The sequence below is a fragment of the Pteronotus mesoamericanus genome, unplaced genomic scaffold (genome assembly GCF_021234165.1).
Source record: "Pteronotus mesoamericanus isolate MK-2021 breed Mesoamerican mustached bat unplaced genomic scaffold, CSHL_Meso_final contig_73, whole genome shotgun sequence".
NCBI lineage: Eukaryota > Metazoa > Chordata > Mammalia > Chiroptera > Mormoopidae > Pteronotus > Pteronotus mesoamericanus.
The window spans coordinates 16,272,270-16,295,604 of record NW_026555245.1 but is presented as its reverse complement, the minus strand read 5'-3'; the positions used below and the strand labels follow the sequence as shown (position 1 = coordinate 16,295,604).

General features: G+C 43.1%; 1 protein-coding gene across 3 annotated transcripts in view; it reads left to right on the top strand.

Annotated features, from left to right (window-relative positions):
• The window catches only part of TJP2 (tight junction protein 2), a 93,345-nt gene that overhangs the window by 14,545 nt on the left and 55,465 nt on the right, over positions 1 to 23,335 (top strand). For 2 of the 3 annotated variants that reach the window (XM_054583045.1, XM_054583044.1), the window contains exon 1: positions 10,030 to 10,187. The exons of the other annotated variant lie outside the window; for it this stretch is intronic. In XM_054583045.1, coding sequence (XP_054439020.1) covers positions 10,128 to 10,187 — 60 coding nt within the window. In that variant the 5' untranslated portion in view covers positions 10,030 to 10,127. Of the gene's footprint in view, positions 1 to 10,029; positions 10,188 to 23,335 lie in introns of those variants that run through there. 3 annotated transcript variants of the gene reach the window in all.

Here is a 23,335-nt window from a genome sequence, read left to right as displayed (position 1 = left end):
TGAGGATGGAGAAGGTAGCAAGGTCAGCTCATGCAGGATTCAGAGGCAGTCTTAGCACAGGTGGTGGTAACAAAATACCACGGCCTAGGTGGCTTAAACAACAGACATTTCCCCTCTGTAGTGATGGAGGCTGAGAAGTCCAAGATTAAGGTGTCGGTTCTTTTTGAGGGCCCTCTTCCTGGCGTGTAGATAGCTGCCTTCCTGCTATGTGCTCACATGGCCTTTCTCAGGTGCATACATGTGGAGTTCAACTTTGAAAGGGAGCAAGAATAGTAGTAAATAACTGAGAGTGAAGGCATGAGGCTTCCAGTCAAGATAGGGGCATAGGTAGACTGACCTTTCCTCGCCTCATTGCTCAACCATATGAAGGAACACAACTGACTTAAAGATGAAAAACACCAAGAACTGCCAGAAAATCACCCAGAGAAACACCCAGAACTGTACAGTAGTCCTACAACCAACTATTTAAAGAAGGTATATTCATCCATACAGGTAGGAGGGGCGGAGACGGGGTCAGAGCAAAGAGGACTCAGTGTGGCAGTGAGCCGGAGGCGGAGAGGCAGCAGCAGCCAGAGGAATGGGCAGCCCCACATTCATGTGTGGTGGATAAAGATCGGGTAGACACCTTGTGAGTGAGGGAGCCCAGACCCAAGCCAGCTGCGCAGCCCAGGGCTCCAGGGTAGGGAAACAGAAGCCTCATAGATTCTGGCTGTAAACTGCCGGTACATAGGCAAACCCACCCACCCTGGGAACCACAACCGGGACAGCAGCTGGAGGGATGCCACTCACATATGGGAAGTGGATGAAATGAGTAGAAATGGGGTGAGGGCCAGGCAGGTCCCCAGAAGTTAACCAGCAGCACCAGCGTTCCCTCTTTGACCCCTCCCGGCACATGGAGGAGACACAGTGGCCCGGCCCTGGTGAATACCCAAGGCTCTACCCCATATGACTTAACAGGTGCATGAAAATGGAATCAAAGCAGCTCTACCTAGTACACGGACACAGGGAGGCTGTGCAAATCAGGAGACAAAGAAATATGGCCCAAATGAAGGAACAGAACAGAACCCCAGAAAATAAACTAAGTGATGTGAGGATAGCTAACCTATCAGACACAGAGTTTGAAACACTGGTGGTTAGAATGCGCAAAGATCTCATTGAATATGGAAAAAGCATAAGGGAATAAACAAGGCTGTACTAAGGGAAATAAATAAAATATCCACAGGAAACCAAAAATGAAGGGAAGGAAGCCGAGATTCAAATCAATGATTTGGAACATAAGGAAGAAATAAACATTCCACAAGAGCAAGATGAAGAAACAAGAATTTTAAAAAATGAGGATCATTTAAGAAGACACTGGGACATCTCCAAAAGGGCCAACATCCAAATCATAGGGGTGCCAGAAGGAGAAGAGGAAGAGCAAGAAATTGAAAACTTATTTGAAAAAATAATGAAAGAAAATTTCCCTAGTTTGGCAAAGGAAATAAACATACAAGTCTAGGAAGCACAGAAGAGTCCCAAACAAGACAGACACAAAGAGGACCACACCAAAACACATCATAGTTAAAATGCAAAATGTAAAAGATAATGAGAGAATCTTAAAAGCAGCAAGAGAAAGACAGAGTTACCTACAGAGGACTTCCCATAAGACTATTGGTTGATTTCTCAAAAAAAGCTTTGCAGGCAAGAAGAGACTGGCAAGAACTATACAAAGTGATGAAAAGCAAAGACATACAACCAAGATTACTCTATCCCGCAAAGCTATCATTTAGAATTGAAGGACAGATAACATGCTTCCCAGACAAGGTAAAGCTAAACGAGTTCATTATCACCAAGCCCTTATATGAAACGTTAAAGGGACTTACTTAGGAAAAAGGAAAAAATCAAAACTATGAACATTAAAATGACAACAGACTCACAACTATCAACAACTGAATCTAAAAAACAAAAATAAACCAAGCAAATGACTAGAAGAGGAATAGAATCATAGATATGAAAACTGTTTGGAGGGTTATCAGCTGGGAGGGAGAAGGGGAAAAGATATAGGGATTTAGAGGCATAGTTGGTAGGTACAGAATAGACTGGGGGATGTTAAGAACAGTAGAGGCGACAGAGAAGCCAAAGAACTTACACACACAACCCATGGACATGAACTAAGGAGGGGATCGCTGGAGGGAAGGATGGAACCAGGTGGAAAGGGGCAAAGGGGGAAAAATGGTACAATTGTAATAGCATAATCAATAAAATAAACTTTAAAAAATAACTAAAAGTGAAGGCATGAGGGGCAGAAGTTTTTTTAAATGAGATTTTTGTTTTATGTTTTTTAATCACACCCAAGGACATGATTATTAATTCTAGAGAGAGTGGAAGGGATTAGGGGGAGAGAGGGAAAGAAACATCGATGTGAGAGAGAAATATTGATTGGTTGCCTCTTATATATGCCGTGACTGGGGACTGAACCCTCAGCCTAGGCCTGCGCCCTGTTTGGGAATTAAACCTGCAACTTTTTGGTTTACAAGATGATGCTCCAACCAACTGAACCATACCGGCCAGGGCAGAGCAGAAGTTTTGACATCTCTCCCCTGGATATTATTTTATAGGGCCTGAAGGGTGGCTGGCTGCTTGTGGAAGGAGTCCTTTAAGTGAATGTGCTGGGTTATTAACATGGTTGGGCTGAGAGAGGTGAGAGGGGTCGGGAGAGAAGAGGCTGCTACCGGGAAGGTGAGGAAATGCCAGGCCTTTTCTCTTGAAAAGTGCTCATCCCTTGGGCAGTTTTAGCTGCTGCCTCAGCACGTTAGTCATACCTGTACTTGCACAGTTCTTGTGCCTTGTCATCATGTGTTCACATGTATTTATCATGCTGTGAGCAAGCTCCTTTCATTATATATTGTCTTTTTCTTCTCTGTGCCCACCCAGGGTACATGGTGGGCATTCAAGAAACATTTGCTGAAGGAGAGTGTCTTTACGATTCCAGTCTGCTTTTCAGTGTACAAAGCCAACTAAATGGCTCAGTTAACCTGTAAACTTTTCAATGTCAGACTCCTTTGCTCTCATTTAATGAGACTTTATAATAATTTTGCAAATACAGGTGTATATACAAGGTCTCTCTAGAAAAAGTCTAGCCATTGTTAATATAACGAGAAGGGTTTGTGCGACACTGAGGTAACCAGGCAGCCAAGGAGAGTGGACTGGGATGCACATGCATGAAAGGTGACAACTTCACTGTGCTAGTCAGTGGGGGCGGTAGACGCTGTTGAGTGAGCATGTGTACTGTGTGGCTGTCACATTCAAAATTACTGAGTGAGCAGGACAACGAATCTGCATCCAATTTTGCATTAAGCTTGAACATTCTTCCGCAGAAACTATGGATGATTCAGAAGGTGACAACTATGGGCAACTGGTGATTGGCAGCCTCATCATGACAACATGCCCATTCATGCATCATGGCTCATGCAGAGTTTTCTAGTGAAACATCAAATCACCCAGGTGACTCAGCCCCAGTGCAGCCCAGATTTGGTGCCCTCTGACTTCTGGCTTTTCCCCAAATTGAAATCATCTTTGAAAGGAAAAAGATTTCAGACCATTGATGAGATTCAGAAAAATACAACAGGGCAGCTGATGATGATTGGGAGAACTGTGTGAGGTCCCAAGGTGCCTACTTTGAAAAGGACCGAGGGGTCATTTTCCTAGGCACAATGTTTCTTGTATCTTATATCTTCAATAAATGTCTCTTTTTTTCATATTACATGGCTGGATACCTTCTGGACAGACTGCTATATGCAAATATGTGTATGTATATGAGTGTGTGTGTCCCCAAATCTTAACATTCTTGAGGAAATCTGGTTAAAAATGTTTAGTTTATCACGTTTGAGGTCTTCTGACCAAGTTGTTTCAGAGACCTTATGCATTTTATATGTTTAAAAATTGCCGATTGCACAAACAACTACAATTTAAAAAACAAAATGCATACAATCCTGTCCTTTCATCAAATTATGTGGCTACACACTTTCCAAGTCTTTTTTATAGTTTTCATTGTTGCAATCATAGGATAGAAAAGATTTGTGTTCTTTTTCAGTGATTATCATATCATTTCTCCTTGTTGCAACATAGACTTCTTTATTAGAATTTTAAATGATGGCTTTCTATGCCAATTAAGTTGATTGTTATCATTTTATAGCTCTCCATCATCGGACATTGATGGTTTCCATCCTGCATTCTTACAGTCATACAGTGAAGTTCTGCCTCACTTCCCCGTCACCTACTGTAATCTCACCTCTGGTTCTCTCTGTCCAACTCTAGCCAAGAGGAGCAGTGGTCCTCTTCTTGTTAGCATCTTCTGTTCTTATCTTAACAGACTGAGAAGTTGCTTGTTGTTGGCTATTCCTCCCTCCTTGATGTTCATTCTTCCCTTGACTTTTTGGACACTTGGCTCCAGTGGGGTTTTGCCCCCTTTCTGGCAGTTTCTCTTTGGTGTCTGTTCTGGGGAGTTGAGCTTGCTCCCTAAACGTTGGCATTCCGAGGGATGTGTCCTATCCTTAATCCTCTCCAGCTTCAGTCTACAGCGTGTCTCTGAATACACGCATACTTCATTTTATTGCCCTTCACTTTATTGTGCTTCACAAATGTATTTTTAAAAATTCAAGGCAAGACTCTCCACCAGTAAAAATATAATGACTTGCTTTATTGGAGTACTCATTTTATTGCTGTGGCCTGGAACCGAACCTGCAATATCTCTGAGGTGTGTTTGTAGTTTCATTCCCTTTTATGACATCAGCTTTTTTTCTTTACTTAAAAAAAAAAAAAATCCATTCAGCCACTGTGGAAAACAGTATGGAATTTCCTTAAAAAACTAAAAATGGAACTGCCTTTTGGCAATTCCACTGCTGGGATTATACCCTAAGAATCCTGAAATACCAATTAAAAAGAACTTGTGCACCCCAATGTTCATAGCAGTGTTATTTACAATAGCCAAGTGCTGGAAACAGCCTAAGTGCCCATCAGTAAATGAATGGATCAAAAAACTGTGTTACATTTACCCAATGGAATACTACACAGCAGAAAGAAAGAAGGAAGTCCTGCCTTTCCCAACAGCATGGATGGAACTGGAGAGCATTATGCTAAGTGAAGCAAGCCGGGGGGTAAAAGACAAATACCATATGATCTCACCCATAAGTGGAATCTAATCAACAAAACAAACAAGTGAGCAACATAGAACCAGAGGCATGGAAATAAAGAACAAACTGACAGTGACCAGAGGGGCAGGGGGAGGGGGACAACAGGGGAAAGAAGGGGAAGGGGCGAGCCAAGGAACCCTGTGTAAAGGACCCAGCGGTAAAGACAACAGGGGGCAGGATTGAAAGTGAAAGGTGGAGGGTGGGTAGGGCCGGGGAGAGTAATGGTGGGAAATGGGGACAACTGCAATTGAACAACAATAACAAAATTTAAAAAACATTTTATTGAATTTATTGGGGTGACATTGACCAATAAAATCATATAGGTCTCACATACGTAATTCCGTAACACATCATCTGTGCACCACATTGTGCACTCACCACCCAAGGTCAAGTCTCCCTCCATCACCATTTATTCTCCCTTTACCCTCTTCCACCTGCCCCCCAACCACTACCCCCTGCAATCACCACATTGTTATCTGTATACAGGAGTTTGTTTGCCTAATCCCTTTACCTTTTTGAGCCAGCCCTCCAAACCCCCTCCGTTTGGACAGCTATCAGCCTGTTCTCTGTATCTATTAGTCTGTTTCTATTTTGTTTGTTTATTAAATTCCACATAGATGTGAAATCATATGGTGCTTGTCTTTCTCTGATGGGCTTATTTCACTTAGCATAATACTCTCCAGGTCTACCTATGCTGTCACACATGGTAAGATTTCCTTCTGCTTTACAGCCAGGAAGTATTCCATTAGGTAAATGTACTACAGCTTTTTTATCCACTCATTTACTGATGGGCACTTGGGCTGCTTCCAAATCTTGGCTATTGTAATGTTACAATGAACATAGGGGTGCATGTATTCCTTAGAATTAGTGTTTTGGGTTTCTTTGGTTATATTCCCGAAAGTGAAATTGCCAGGTCATAAGGCAGTTCCATTTTTAATTTTCTGAGGAAACTCCATACTGTTTTCTACAGTGGCTGCACCAATCTGCATTCTACCAACAGTGCATGAGGGTTCCCTTTCTCCCACATCCTTGCCTACACTTGTCATTTGTAGATTCATTGATGATAGCCATTCTGACAGGTGTGAGGTGATATCACATTGTTGTTTTAATTTTCATTTCTCTGATTATTATTGGGTATCTTCTCATATGTCTTTGGCCATCTATATGCCCTCTTTGGTGAAGTGTCTATTCAGGTCCTTTGCCCATTTTTAAATCGGATTGTTTATTTTTTGTGTGTGTTGAGTTTTATAACTTCTTTAGAAATTTTTGCTGTTAACGCCTTATCAGATATATCATTGGTGAATATATTCTCTCATTCAGTGGGCTATCTTTTCATTTTGTTGATATAGCTCCATTTTTTTACATTTTCTTTTGTTTCCCTTGCCTGAGGAGATATATCAGGAAAAATATTGCGATGGGAAATGGCCGAGATTTTACTGCCTGTGTTTTCTTCTAGAATTTTTATGGTTTTGAGTCTTGCATTTAAGTCTTTGATCCATTTTGAGTTTATTCTTGTGTATGGTGTAAGAAGGTGATCTAGTTTCATTCTTTTGGACATATCGGTTCAATTTCCCCAACAGCATTTATTGAATAGACTGTCTTTACCCCATTGTATGTTCTTGCTTCCCTTGTCAAATATTAATTAACCATAACGGCATGGGTTTATTTTTAGGACCATTATTCTGTTCCATTAATCCTTGTATCTGTTTTTATGCCAGGTGTCATGCTGTTTTGATTACTATGGCCTTGAACTATAGTTTGCTATCAAGTAATGTGATTCCTCCACCTTTGTTTTTTCAAGATTGCTGTTGCTCTTCGGGGAGTTTTGTGGCTCCCTATAAATTTTTGGATTATTTGTTCTAGTTCTGTGAGACTTCAGCTTTCTTGACCTATTGATTCCCAAATCTGTTCCCCCGTCTCAGATCCTCCTATCCAAATACTCATCAGTCCCTGGCACATGGTAGCCACTTGAACATCTCCACCTGGAGGATCCACACACAGCCCTGGAAACTCAGTCAGTCCTTAATTAAATTCTTCATTCTTTCTCAAGCCCCTCCCAAGACCTGCACTCCTGTGTTCTCTATTTTGGTAAAAAGGCACTCTCATCTTCCTAGTTGAGCCAGAAACCTGAGAGTTACCTTACACTCACTTCTTCTTTGTCTCATTTCTAATCAGGCAGTCATCCAGTGAGCTGATTATACTTCCTTAATATCTATGGAATCGGCTTCCTTTTGTCTAACACTGGCTAACATATCACATCATCTCTTACCTGCATTCCCACATAAATGCATTTTTTTTGGCTGACCTTGCCATTCCTACTGACACCCTCCCCACAACTCCCTTCTGACAAATCCACCTTCCAAGAAGCTGACAGTGATCAGTATAAAACGCCAGTCTAACCTCATTTCTGCTTTGTTCACCTCCTGGCAACCTCACCTCCTGGAATCTCAAGAGCAAGTCCATGGTTTGTCTCTTCGTTCCTTGTGTCTTCACTTGTTATTTATTCCCTATATGTGGAAAGCTTTTCCCCCTCTTTTTGTCTCACAGACTCATTCATGCCCGTCCTTTAGAGTATGTAGGTAACCCCATCTCTGGAAAGCCCATAGCCCTGGGGTTCTCTAAACCCCATCCTCTTAGTCTGAGTGAGGAGCCTTTTCTGAAATCCCTCAGACCACCCTAAGCCTGCCAGTAATCTCAGCACTTACAAAGTCCCTTTCTTCCTCCCTCCCTCCCTCCCTCCCTTCCTTCCTTCTTTCCTTCCTTCTTTCCTTCCTTCCTTCCCTCCTTCCTTCCTTCCTTCCTTCCTTCCGTCTTATTACTTAACTGATTGTCTACTGCAATAGATTGAGCTCCCACAGGTGAGAGTCTGAGTCTTTTATAAGGAGGTTCTGGCTTGACAGAAGGTGTTCAGTAATTTTTTATTGGATAGAAGTTTTTTTGAGAAACAAATTCTAGGAGTGAGGTTTAAATTTAAATGTACAACTCCAGATGTGAAAAATATACACTGTAAATTGCTTCTCCAAAGAGTTGTATTGATTTATACTGCCACTAGCAATGCTACTATTGACTGAGTTGTGTGTTTTCAACAACAGTCTGAATCAGAACTATTTATTATGCCAGAACATTGATATTTCTACTGTAAAAGTGTTTCATCATTTGGAGCAGTGTAGTGCATTAGGACATTCTGCGATGGTCGAGTATTCTGTGCTAGCTGTTAGCTGCATGTGGCACCTGACTGAGCACTGGAAATGTGACTAGTGTGATTAAGACACTGAATTTTTCATTTCCTTTAACTTTAGTTCATTTAAATTTAAATATATAAAGTATCCACATGTGGCATGTGGTGATCGCCTGGGACAGCACAATTCTAGAAAGAAAAAAACAGGAATAATTGGGCAGACGTAATTGCCACATTCTGGATTCCTTTCTTCCTTTTTACATGCCGGTGGTATAATCTCATCACTAAGGTGTGACCAGTTCACAAATGCTGTCATTGTTGTTATTAGTCAGCAACACCTAATTTGGGAAACATTTTTTAAATGGTATTTAGATGAGGAGAGTAACACCCTACATCAGGGATACAACCGAAACGTGTAGTTCCGTCGACCTGAGGAAAACTGGGGAATGTTACTCAAAGTGCCTTTCATTCGGAAGCCTGCACTTAGCTGCTGCAAAGGAGGCCAGCAGCCTGACACCTGCGGAGAGGCATCTGCTGGACTTGTTTTCCCACATAAACTGCCAAACTTGTTTTGATTAGGCAGGAAGTGAAGCAACTTTTCAGGGAGAGAGCCCGACATCTGTGTTCTGTCAGACCTTTTACCTTTTACCTTTTACTTGTGAGCCTCCGCGAAGTTCTGCTTTTCGATTTAAGAGAAGAGCAGGGTGGGCCGCACTTTTTGCTCTTACAACGTGGTTTCCTTAGATTTCAAATCCAAAGTTATATTTTTAATCAGCATACCTGTTTTGATTCTCCAAATAATTTGCATGCCCTTAAATGAAGGCAGCTTTTATTTATCTTGCACAATTCTTTGTACATAGTCTTCTAATACAAATAAGTGTACTGAGCTGAATCAGACGAATCCTGCCATTAAGTATTTGTGACCTACTGGTAGCCTTTTATAAGCGGATGCATGGAGGGGGGTTTCAATCTATTGAAGTTGTGGGGAATGTGTCAAAGAGATAACTAGGTGTATATTTCCTCAAAAATCATGTTATATTATTTAACACCAACATCCTACACGCTTGGAATTCCGGTAATCAGTTGTTGAACAGAGAAATGTGGCTCAAGGTGAATGCTTGTGTATGTGTTGGCTGGCAGGGCAGGCCTCAGGTCTGGACAGAAAACTTTGGAGTTTTTCCAGTTCTTTCTTTCGGAAGAGAAGTGAAGAGGCTCTGCAAACCTCTCCAAAAAGCATTCGTCCAGGATGTCCATCGACCTCAAGGATAGCACGCCTAGACGAGCAGACCACCCCCACCTCACCGGGGCACAGACGACTAGCAGCGCTTCCCGGGGTGCGCGCGCTTGGAGCCGGACCTGCTGGTCCCGGTGCGCGCCGCGGAGCGAACCATCGGGCCGGCCGGGGGTGGGTAATGGTGCGGCCGTCGGGGCAGCCGGACGCTAGGGCCACGCGGTCTCTTTGTGGTCACCGCGGTCTCCTGCCCTCAGCCGGGAGTCGCGCGTGACGCGGCCTGGCGCGGGAGCCTCAGGGGCGCGGCGCCGGTGAGCCTTCCCCCCGGCCGCGCGGGGGTGGTAGCGGCCCATTTGAGAATTTCCCGGGCCGCGCGGCGGGCACGGAGGCGCAGAGCTCTGGCAGGGGGAGGATCTACGCCGCCGCCGCGGGAGGAGGGACAAAGGGGTGGGTCCCCGCGGGCCGGCACCCAGGCAGCAGGTCCCAGGATTGACCCGCAGCGTGGAGAAGGAGGAGGAGCGGGGCCCACGCGGGACCCGCGCCCGAGATGCTAGTGCGAGGAGATCGCGGGTTTCCACCCCGGCGGCAGCTGTCAGGCTGGCACCATGTAAGTGCCCTCTTGCGTTAATTGGTTAGGAAAAGGGTCGCCAAGAATGAGCCCGGGAGGGCTTGTTGGGCTTCCCTGATGTGCTGTATGTAGCTGGGATTCTCCCACCCGGAGAGGAGAGGCTGAGGGTAGGTGGTAAGGCTGGCCTCCGGGGGCTCCTGGATAGTCATTCTCATTCTCTCTCTCTTCCCCCCTCCTCCTCTCCCTCAACTCACTTGGGTTTCGGATTAAGTCACGAGTAGGGGAAACTGTCTTGAACTCTCCTGGATCCCTGCTACCTTGGAGGCAGGCATCTCTTCAGCCTGTCGTATCGCCTTGTTGTGTGCCTTTGTGTAGTCCTTCTGTTTCAAACCACACTATACTTTATCAAAGTTACAGGCGTGTGTGCTTGAGACAAATTGACAGCTCTTTAGAAACTAGGATCTGCATTTCCCCCTTTAAATCAGCTGCCTCTGCAATATAAGTAAAAGTCGTTTTCGATGGGGAATGGAGATGGAGTTTTGGAAGAAACCACAAAAAAAGAGTAATGAATACTTTCTACTCTGGCATTATCTTACCTGTCATTTAGTTCCTTTTCTTTTATGTCTTCATTTGTCAAGCTTCTGCTTTTACACAGTAGTTTAAATTATAAATAATCAGAGTTTTGACTACAGGGTGTTAACATTCTCGAAGTGTGGACAAACTTGAGAGTGAATACTCCAGAGCTTAGTAATGGAATACAGCCTCCCACCTCTATTTTCACTTCAGTTCAAAGGCAGCGCTGCTTCCCTGGCAGCTGTCTGCCCCGGGTAATGGCTGTGGTTTCCCTGCAGTTCTCAGCAGAGACTCTTCCCACTAAAGAAACTGCCCTGCGATCACACACTCCCTTTTGCGCGCCCCGGGGAGTTTTAGCAGGGAGGGGAAGAGGCCCTCGTCTGCAGGGCGGTAGGTGGTCTGGGCTGGGTGCCCTGACAGTCACTTTGCAGTACAGGTCTGTCTGTCTCAGAATCACCCCCGGGAGAGACAGTCGGTGGGTAACGTCTACGAACACACCTGGGAAGGCGACATTTTAAGGAAGAAATTAGTAGGAGTAATTGCATCTGCAGCCAAGTGCCGTCTAATGTCCCGCCTAAGAGGATGAAATTTGATTATTCAGTAAGTTGTCACGAACAACTTCACTTCAGTTGGGGGGACTACAAATGATAAGAGGGTGCTTCTGCCACAGTCTTGTTGGTGAAGCATGCAAATAATTAAGGCTGATGAGTTCCAATTAAAAGTATGGACAGGATGCTGTAGCTTTCCCTCTTGGGGAAGATGAGAGATGGTTGCTTTACTAAGACAACAGTGGCTTTTGACGCATTTCTTGAGTTTTTTCAGAGCAGCTGCTAGAGATTGATGAAGGGGAATTTTCTTCCTTGAAATACTGCCTGCAACTTGTTTTCAAGACTGGGCAGCTAATAACTTCTAATAATCTAAATAAGCACCAACTGTGCTCAGCACTGTGAGGGGGTTGCTCGATGAGTGATACTCAATTTCTGCCTTGAAGAGTCTGTTAGACCTGAAAATTGAGGACTGTATTTTAGACTCTGCAACCTGCTCTGCTGGAATGCCTGTGACTGAGAGAGGGAGTGTGCGGCATACACGTCCTGTACGCACTCCCCAGGAACCTTGCCGGGAAGAAAAGGTGACATTTGAACAGATACCCTACAGTGTAAGCCACTATAAAAAATGGGGCTACTAGTGCCCCACCTCACAGGGTTGAGTGTGGACTGAATGAAATCATGTAGGGTGCCTGGCCTGTGGTGGGCGCTAAGTAAACGGTGGCTGGGAAGATGAACCAAAAAGAGCGCTGAAACTATGTAAGTGTTGGGTCCTGGGCTGATAGGGGACGTGGGATCTAGAAGTACACATAGAAGATGCCACAGGGGTATCCAGGGTAAAGAGGAAGAGTTACTCCTACTCTCTTGAAAGGCCTCGAATGCCAGTAAGAGAACTTTAGGGAATAAAAGAGAGTCATAGAAATCCCTGTTGTGTTAATGACCTACCAGTTCCTTGTGAACACTCCACCCCGCCTCCGACACAGGGAATATTACTATTTTTGAGGCACTCATATGCTTAAGACCAATGGATTTTTACATCACTCCCTGGGGAATTCCATTTGCTAGGCCCTCTGCCTATATTTGTTTAACTTTTAATCTAGTTTTTTTGTACATTGACAAAAGGTCACAGGCTAGCCATTTATCTTCTGCAGAAGTGCCTGGGAATGCGAAGGAGATGACAGACTTCCTCCAATGACTTCTGAGTTTGCAAAGGTTTTCTCTCCTGAAGATTTTCTCAGTAGGATGCAGAGACGTTCTTGAAACTAGGGTGGGGCCCCTTCAGTCCTGTTTGCCGGGAGTTTAAAAAGTCCTGCAGATTTGGTTTGGGAGTGGCCTGAGGTGTGGGCGTGCCTGGGGTGGGGTGAAGAGGTAGGAAGGGTTAGTAATCACCGCTGAAACTTTCAACATACTTCCACCAAGAATGTGAGCGGTCAGAATTTTTTTTGCCTAATCCCTAAAAGAATTTCCAGTAAGTAGTTGTGGCCCCAGATTAATTTATGTCGGTTGAGAGCTGACTTCCTATAAAATGCCTTATTGATTAATTAGACCCTAAGCAGTCATCAGGGGGCCAGAAACTGCTGGTCAGAAAGGCCATGCTTTGACTGGCCAGCCTTGGTTTTGAGGGGCATTTTCCCTAGAAAATTGGGTAGGTGGGTCAGAATGGTTATCCCTCTTGATCCTAAATCCAAAGGTACATATGGGTCAGAAACAAAGACTCAGAGGCCCCATTTAACACCCATTTGTGGGTTAAAAACTTCAACATTTATCTGAACTTTAATGAGGTTAAAAAAGAAATCTTCCCTAAAGCTACTTAGGACCTACTTCAGCCCTACAAGAATTTTATGATAATCCTTGTTAGTAGATGCCTATAGAGCTAGCACATTTATAAGGATCTGAGGTGGTATTCTCATTAAACATTTTTAAAAGACCATGTAACAGCAATGGAAAAAAGTTACTAGGTACTCGGTCCTAACATCCAGTACTGACAATAGCTAGTTCCAGTTGTGTGTTTTTTTTTTTAATTTTCCTCATCTGAGGCCTTTTTTTTTTTTTTTTTTAATTGCTTTTAGGGAGAGAGACAGGGAGAGAAACATCCATACTAGAGAAACATCAATTGGCTGCCCCCTCCACAGGCTTTTGCCCCAACCAGGGATGGAACCCACAACCCAGGCATACACCCCAACCTGGAATTGAACCCATAATCCTTTGATTGTGGGATGATGCTCCAACCAACTGAGCCACACTGGCCAGGGCTAATTCCAGTTTTGAAGGTTACCTGGGAAAGCAGTGATAAAGCTCGTTTGCTGCCTACGTTATTGCGGGAGAGGCAGAGTTCTGAGTTAGAAAGTGCCTGCTCCCGCCTTCTTTACTTAATTAGGGAATGCTCTTCTCAGAATAGAACTCGGTGACTGACCTGCAGTGACCTTCCAGTGAAGGCCCCGGTTTCCTTTTGGGTTTTAAGTAACCTGTGCCTCCCATCATGCATCCAGCCATTGCATCCAAAGCTTCATCAGCCTCGATAACCTGAGACCTCAGGAGAGAGACTAAGGACGGTCATGTTGAAAAAATACCCAACAAATTTTAAAAAGATTTTATGAGAGAAGAGAAAGGAGGGAGAAACAGAGAGAAGCATTGATTGCTTGTCTCCTGCATGCCCCTAACCAGAGACCTGGCTCTGACTGGGAATTGAACTCGTGACCTTTCACTTTGCAGGGCAATATGTAAGAATTTGATTTAAGCATGTTCTCTGCCTCTTTTGCTGACCCCCAAATGGTTTTCCGAAGTGTGCTGTACAGACAGACTTTCAGGTGGTACAGAGAAGGACATATCCCATTTTTCAATTACTGGGCGTGAATATTGTGCTTTAAGAATAAAGCGAGACACCTAACTCCTTTATTTCATGGATAGATTACTTAGAATGAGGCAAAAATAAATATTAAGTAAAACAGTTCAATTTTTTAAACAACAGTAAATTATTAGGATGAGTGGTATGACAATAGGTTAAAAATTGTGAAGGTAGCCCTTTAAATATGAGACTTGGGAAATACTGATTAAAATATAAGGTGACATTTAGTTATGGAGAGCTAAGTATACCTCCATCTCACCATTAGGAAAGTTGGACACAGACTGGCCCAGAAAGCCAGAACAGTTGAATTTGAAGGACTTTATGCCTTAACATACATCTTGCTCTTGTCCACTGAGCTTTCTTACTGGTACTGCAGATTTCGTGCAGCTATTTAATGCCTAATTCTCATTCCTTTCTCTGCTTCCCTCAAGCCACTGAGCAAGGTTGGACGTGCGTTGGTATGACATTTGTGGGATAGGGCGAAAAGGGCATTGCTGACGGACATCGCTCTGTTATCAGGGGCATCTTGCTCGCCATCTGTCAGTGCTCAAGAATGGAGAGAACCGGACAGCCTCATGTGTACATGTATTTCACTTCAGAAGTGTAGCTTACGTCGATCTGTGAAGTGGGCTTTGCTCAGGATTCTCATAGGAATTAGAAGTCTTGAGATAGGAAAAATGTAACCCTGCCTTGACCTAGAAAAATGAGCGATGTGAAGTTCACCTATGTAAATAAAACTAGAATAGAAATACTTTGTTTTTGTCACCCAACTCCCTGATTGTGTTTGGGCATGAACATCATTTTAGAGAAATCATAAGCCTTCAATTAGTAACTTGTTCTTGAGTCGTTTTAAATCAGTACAGATATTTGTTTAATGCCTCTGCCGGATGGTTAAAGTTAAATCAGGTCTTTAATCTTAAAAACGTAATGAAACTGGCCTTCATCACTCACACAGCATTGTAAGTTGTAGACCATAGCAAGATATATTCACTTTCAGACTAATATTTAGCCTAATTATAATTTTCATGGAGCATAGTTTCTATTTATGTTTCTTTCCCTTCCAACACTGTATGTATGTGTGTTGCAAGGGTTGGGGGGCGAAGATTTGGGGTTGCAGGTATGATACAGGTGGAGAAAGCATACTCTTGCTAAGATTCTCATGAATAAAATATGTGTTTGTGTTTTAGAAAGCTGGATAGACCCCAAAAGTTTAAATTATACCAGAAATCATGGCAAAGTTTTCATGTCACATCCTTGAATATAAATATTCACTAAGCATTCCCTAGATACGTAGGTAAACATGGATTCAGAATTAATTAATATGGTAATTATTTCAATTGTGGACTTTAATCATCCATCAGAAATATAAACATTATTTTCACAAGAAAAATATGGCATCATTTTTGGAAACTTTAATTATAGTGTGCCTCATCTGATAGGTACCCTCCATAAGCATGGGACTAGATACATACTGTAGTTATATATTTATAGTTAGTGACAATATCATTAGTCACAAGTCAGGTATTAGGAGGGAATATATATAATGCATTGTGGGAGAGAATTATTGGGATACTTGTTGGTAACAGTTATTAAGCTGTAATGAATAGATAATGATTAAAAGCCAGTTAAAGCTTTGCCATTGTAATAAAGAAGTCTTTGATAGAGATGAGAGAACACAGCAGGTACTTTAGATTGTGTCAATTGAGTTGAAGGTGAACAGGGGAAATAATGCTTTCTAGTCATCAGGAAGAATTAATGAACTCTCCTAGGACATTTAGCTTCTAGGCCTTTGGCTCTTCCCAGGAGGAAATTAAGTTCCAAGTGCAGCTGTGTGCTTTCGTTTGTGGAGAGCCATGAGTTATCACAGTCTGAAAGGAAGCGTTCCCAGCTCTAGGCTGTGGGGTGTCTTTTGTGCCTTACCTAGCAGCGAGCCCCTGGGTGGGTGGGACTTGGTGATGGGGAGCCGGGGGATGCAGATGGCTGTGAGAAACCAGCGGCCCTTTCCCAGTCCTGGAAAGACTGTTGCCACATATATCCGGCAAAACAGAGTTTACTTATTTGAGGAAATTAATTTAGCAAAACTAACCATCTCTGTTTTTGAAAAGAACGGCCCTTGGGAAGGAACTTGCTCGTGAGCTCATTTTTAGAAGCCTGTTCTCCCTTAGCTAACTTCCTCACTCAGGCTGATTCAACTGCCTTCTTGCCTGTGATTGGTTAGTGTGCACATGCTAGTGTTTATTAGAGCCCTTATCACATCTGGTACAGCCAGTCATTTCCAGTCACTTCCTGTCAGCTGGGAGCCCCTCCCTGGCCTGAGTCATCTTGGTAACCCCAGAAGAGAGGGCACCAGGCACGTTACTAAGTGCTACATCCAACTGACTTGATTGGGGAAGACTTGTTGCATAAACTAGGAAGAACTGAAGATGCATTGAGAAGTTAGAAGAGTGGATTCCTGACATTTCTGTAGTGAGTAGATGATAGTTTATAAGGGAAAAATAGTGTAAAATTACATAACAGACCATTTCTGTAGTGGCATATCAGCTCTTCCACTAATTAGCTGGGTGACGTTAGCCAAAGAACATCATTCTAATTCTCAGTTTCTTCATAGGGAAATGAGTTGTTATAGTTGATGGTCTCTGAAGTCTTTTGCGGTGCTTAAGTTTCTGAGGGTTCTCAGTGTTTGGCTGTAAAGCCTAGAGAACATTCTAAATAATTTCTGATGATTCGTGTCCTCATAAAGTGCTTCCATGTTCTGCAAGCAACTTTTGCATTTCTTTATTTTTTTCTCTTAAAAAGAGATCCAGTGGATTCTCCCAGGGAGGCATTTGTCTCAAGGGTGAACTGAGAACCTGAGTGGCTGTACTTGTTCAGCTCATGAAGTGATGGAAAGATCTATTATTCAGTTGCAGCTTAAATAATGTACCAGCACAGGGCGTGCTGGATTCTCTTCCTTCCTCTGTAGCCCAAGCCAGCAACCAAAACCGTCTTGCTTAGCTTCACCAGAAGCGTTTTCTCCTTCCTCTTCCCCTCCACCCTTCCCAGTAAAAGCTTCACACTGGGAGACTCCAACACCCCCTTCTTTTCCCATGGACTCCTCTCCCAGGGACTGCAGAGCTGTAGCGTGAGCAGGGAGGGTAGGGCGGGCCTGCTGACCAGCGGGGAGCCCTCTCTGGTGCTGAAGGCGAGCCTACTGTTCACTATTGTAGCGTCAGGAGCTGTTACCTGACTTGCAGCCGTCCTTCAGGCATATCCGAGTTCTTCAGACTAACTGCAGGCAGAGCGCTTTCCCCTACCTCGGGCTGGTCTGTTTAGTGTCTGGGTGAGTTTTAAGAGGGGAGAGTGATTTGTGGCATCTTAGACACCCTTTGAAATTTTCCAGAAATGGAACTGGAAACATTTGTGCTCTTCCTTCTGGTGTTATTGTTAGAGTCTAAAAACAGGCAAGTGGCGACACGTTGAAATGAAGAGCCTCTGAGTTCATTTTGATTATCAGGGGCCTTCTTTTTAGCAGAACCTAAATTTGAATTTTAATCAAAGGTCTGAAAGAAATATTTAGTCTACTGGTACTGCTTAAGAGCACGGTTTGTTGACTCAAGAGTCAAGAGGCAGCAGGTAGGGTTGACACAGTTTACCGAAGAACTGAGGTGAAAAATATGTCTGCAACTAAGAAAAATTTTCCCATAGAAACAGTGGTATCCAGTGCCTGACCTCCCAAGCCTGCTTACTCATCCTGCAGCCTTTTCTATATTATTATTATTATTATTTTTATGGTGTTTCCTTGAGGTATAATTTTCATACAGTAAAATGCACAAATCTCAAGGGGAGAGCTTAGTAATTTTTTTTTTATTGTGATAAAATACACGAACCGTAAAACCAACCATTTTAAAGTCTACAATTCAGTGGCATTTAATCCATTTATAATGTCGTGCAACCACAACTTGTATCTAGTTCCAGAGCTGGATGAACTTATACGTGAGTGCATTCACCTGTGTGATTAACACCTGGATCAAAAAAATAGAACTTTCTATTACTCTAGAAGGTTCTCTCTAGCTACTGTTCCAACTGTTACCACCCCACATGCTAGGGAACCTCTCTTGTGACTTCTTTCTCCGGGGAACGGTTTTGCTTGACCTTGAGAGGATCCATGTAAATGCTATCAAGATTTTGTGTCTACCTCTTATGCTCACCATGACCTTTGTGCGATTCATCTGTGTGGTTATATGCTTCCCTGGTTCTTTCTTATTGCTGAGTAGTATTCCATTGGTAGGAATTTACCATAGTTTGTTTAGTCATTCTTTTGTTGGTAGATATTTGTGAGTTTCTTTTTCTGTTATGAGTAAAGCTGCTGTGAAAATCACCTACCCCTTGTTTTGTGGTCTTACGCATATATTTCTCTTGTGTAAATTCCCAGGAGTGGAATTGCTGGGTCATGGCATGGGCGTATGTTTGTAACTTTGAAGTCAGAAAGACCTGGGTTTGAATTCTTTTGTCTTACCATTTGCTTCCTTGGCCTTAAGGCAATTTACTTTTCTCACGTTTAGCAGTAAAATGGGCACCCGGTACTCTGTCAGCGAGGATTCCATGAAGAAAACTGATGACTTTCGAGCTACTTCAAGGAGTAGGAGATTTAATAGAGAGAGTTAGGTGGCTACAGAACAGTGGGAAGGCTGGAGGGATGAAAAACCCGGAGCCCACCACTAGCTTTCAGATTTGCCCCACAGGAAACTAGAAAGCTGCTGCCACCCAGAGCCAGGACCTTCAAAAGCCCTTCTGTCTTCTCAGCCTTCGTAGCCCAAGGCGGCTGATAGGGTAGGGAGCTCAGAGGTCATGGCAAAGCTCATAGACACCTCTTGGGGTTGTAGTGGTGACCTCAGGGGCAGTGGTTATGATTTATTGTATCATGATTATGACTGAAGACCACCAGACAACCAAGATGCCTCTGCATCTGTAAGACTGCTTTCTATAAGGCGTGTTCAGAATCAGTCCTTTGACTTTACGGATGCCTGTTGGAGTACGGATGCCACCGTAAGACCTGCCTGTCACAAAAATGTGGATGTAAGATCTGCTTGGCCGCCTTACAAACTGAGACAACGGAAGTACCGTTTTTGCCATGTATAATGTGCACCCATGTTTTTGACCCCGGCTTTCTTTCATTTTAATTTTTTAATTCAATTTTTTATTTATATTTAGAAACAAAACTAATTATCATTTTCCATGGTATTATGTGCACACGGATATTGTTATTGCTTTCTAGAGTTACTTTTCTAATGTGTAACATAAATTAAAAAATTAAAAGCATTTATATAGATATGGAATTAACACTACTCATGTATAACGCATGCCCTTATTTTTTCCTCAAAAATTTGGGCAAGATAAGTGTGCATTGTACATGGACGTGGTGGGTAGTCATGTCCTAGGCTGGTATTTTCCTCAAACAAAGGTCAGTCTTTACCTTAACTGAGCCTGTTGTCTTTTTGCATCTACAATAGCACATCTGATAACATGCCTTTGGAATATCAAAGTAATTTCCTTTCTGTCCAGACCACTTAAAGCACAACAACCGCACCAGAGCAGAGACCGCAAATCCCCTCGTTGCTATTGTGTCAGTTGTTGACTCTTAACTATTCTATACCCACAGATGTAAAATAAGTATGTGTCTATTCATTTTACTTTTATCCAACCCCAGAGATTTCCCCATTTTGCTTTCTCCCACCTCCCTAATCCGTCACCAGTGGATTTCATGTAACCCCCTTACATCTTCCCCTTTGATTCTGAGGTATAAAATAAGTGGTAAAATTGCCATTTCCCGGAGCGTTTTCTCAATCTGTTGAGATTTTGCTTCCCAGCAATTGCCAGTTTGTCTCAAATAAACTCACAAAATTTCTACAGGTTTGGATGTTTCTTATGTTGACATAAGGCACTGTTTCTCACTTTCTTCTGTGATTCTAGACACTTTTCTCTGTGAGTATGCTAAAGAAATTATAACCTGCAAGCCTACAAATTAATGCAAAAACTGAAAGGTGACTTAATTCTAAGACCTGCTGCTTTGATGTATAACTTGATGAAACCTAAGAAGTATTTTTTTTGAAGTCTTTTTGATTTGCTCTTAAAGTAAGTAAAAGGTGATATAGAAATGTGGTTTATAGATGGGCTAATGAGGATATTCCCTTTTCCTCCCTGTGTCTTTATCTTTTGACAAAGGGAATGGAAGGAGATTAGGTTTTTACCGCATTGTGTGCTTCAGCATGCTCTGGTCCACCAAAACATTTGGCATAGTGGCTGTCCTATTTCTAGCTTATATTATGAAATATGAGCTGTAATATATTGCTCTTGAGACATTTAAAAATCTTGACTCAATTTTGGCAAAAGTTCCCTATAATGGTGGCACATGCAGAAGGAACTGAATTGTTCTTACTTTAGCATGTCTGTGAATCTTTTTTGATTCAAATAATTTTCCCTGTAACTCTGACTGATGATACTTTTTAGAGACCTTACTGTTCTTGCTTTGGGGAGGTGGTTAGCTAGAAACAGCCTGGCTGGGTGATTTATTGGTTAATGTTTTATTTTAGACTTATATCTATAGTGTTATTTCTGAAGGCGCCTTGCAGAGAAATTTAAAGCAAAAGAAAAGCAAATATCCTAAGCTCCAAGATAAGCGTGATCAGTAACTTCATTTCAGCCACTGGTTTAGCAGAGTGAGTGAGCTGGCTCCTTTGCAAAGCTTTCTTAAATTTAAATGTGCTAGAAATATATTGACAGAATCCCGTTTTATCTCTTTTTAGCCAGACTTACCCAGTCAGCCAGGGCTAACAATGGCTGTCCAAACAGTTTACAGTGGCTAATACAATGGACAAAGGGCTTCCCTGTTTGAAGAGCGGAAAATGGAGCCGAAGGGGAGCTTCTTAAGGGCATTGACCTAATTCACTCCTTCGACAAAAATGGTTGGTTTTGAATACATACATCTGGTCGGTCATTTCAGCTAGTAGGGCTACAGCTTGAGGAAGGGACGTGTGGTGCTGCTTTTGTGTATTTTTTGGTGAAAGACAGCCTTTATTTCTTTTTAATGATATCCTTTAACATTTTTTTGGAAAAGCATAAGTCAAGTTCTGGCACGAACTGATATTCCACAAAAGTGAGGGAATTAGGAAAGGCAGAGAAAGTGCACCATCACCCTCCTCAGTCCCAGAAGCCTCCTCCCATTCAGAAATTGGTTAGCTGCCCACTTTCTAAAGATAAAATTCTCTGTGGGCCTTTCCCCTATGAAACGTGGGGAACCAGAACCGGATTAAAAATGAAAATTAGTTCCAGCGACGCTAAATTTCTAAGTATCGTGTTGGTAATTTACTTTGTCCAGAAGACAAATTGGCGATGCTTGTGCTATTTATTACCACAGAATATTTGCGGTCAGTATGCGCTGCCTCCAACACTCTCTCTGGCCTATTAATAGAAGAGGAGCACAGGCGAGTACACATAGTCACTGCGGGGAAAAGAGGTCCTTGGGCTTAGCAGCAGGCTCCAGGGAACAATTGCATTGTTGTTCTGAGTTGTCTTTGAGTGTGATTGGATGATTAAATATAAATGTTGGCCTGATTGGATTCTATCCCAACCATGAACTATCCTGAACAAACAGCAGTAACATATCATTCCAGACAATCACCAGACTTCTTCTTTTGGCTTCATATTTGGGATAATGATTTATGCAGTGAAGTGTCGTGAAAACTGGGGTGCTGCCTCATCTCTCAGTCTCTTTCGTTTGTTCCAGCTCTATTTGTGTCATCTACAGCATGGATAGTGCATTATCTTCGTGAGAAGCAACGTAAGCTTTTTGATTGGGATGAATTTCATCAAAACAAGAGCTTGGAAACAGTGAACTACAAAAAATGTCCTCCATTAGACATGAACCTCAGTGCACGTGCCTATCCTTTCATAAGACCAGTGTGTTTTCAGTGAAGCCTGGTTTCTACCTCGTGTGGGGAGGGGGTTCAGTTCAATCTTGGGAGCTTGATGGTGAGTTGGATTTTTTTCCTCTCTTTTTTTAAAAAAATTGATTTTACAGAGAGAAAGGGAGGGAGAGAGAGAGGAGCATTGGTTTGTTGTTCTGTTCATTTATGCATTCATTGGTCGTTTCTTGCATGTGCCCTGACCTGGACTGAACCTGCAACTTTGTCATATGGGTTCAGTGCTCCAGCCAACTGAGCTACCCTGCCGGGGCTAGACTGTGAGTTCCTGAAGGTAGGCAGGTCTGACCTTCGCATTGTTAGGCCAGGCAAGTGGAGAAAGGCGAAAGGAAACGAAAGGGAAGGTGAGGCCCCAAAGGCTGAAGTGTGGTCAGCGCGGATACATATTCTCTCTCCTTTCTTCTTAGGTACCCCTGTCTCCCGCCAAAGCACTTTGCAGGTGGCCTGGTGACTGTCAGAACCTGAAAAACTGCGCATTACTGGATCGACAAATCTAAAATGTGCATTTACGGAGCGCCTGAAACAGCTCTGTGTTGTGTTCTTGTTTTCCGTGACTATTATGGGGTGTTGGGCAGGCTCCCTGCAGCTGAGTGCCCAAGTGTTCAGCAGACTCCTGAGGTTTGTGTAAAATGCCTACTCGTGAGGGAGCCCAGGACACAGTCAGATACAGGAGGTGTTGCTCTGGGCCCTCAGACTTCACGGAAGCGAGGGGAGGGAGCCGCGAGGCTGCGGTAGTGTTAGACCCGGGAACAGATCTCACGGGGTTCTCCCAATCAGTTGGCAGTAGGTGTTAAAACTCGATTTTATAGGGGAAGAAACTGAGGCTCAGAAATGTTAAGTGCCTTGCCCTGTGTCACACAGCTTGTGTGACAGGGAAGGAATTTGAGCCAAGGTCCATTTGACTCTTTTGAAACCTGCAGATTCTTTTCGCTGCTCCAGCCTCTGCTTTTCAGAATCAGATGGGCAAAGAAATAGGGGGAGAAGCCGAAGGCCCTCTGTTGATTGTCAGGAGTTTAAACATTATCGTTGAAAGTGTAAAGGACCACCCCCCTTCCCCCGACTCCCCGCCTGGGACTCATGAGTGACAATCCTGCATCAATGCTGTTAAGAGATGTTTTCCTTTCCCAGCGGCCTCTCTGGGCGTCCACTGCTGCAGGAAGCCCCTAAGACTCTTCAGATGAACAGGATGACCCAGCCTTATGGGGAAGTACATTACATAGACAACCAGCTAAAATCACAATTTTATTATAAAAATATTAAGAATAT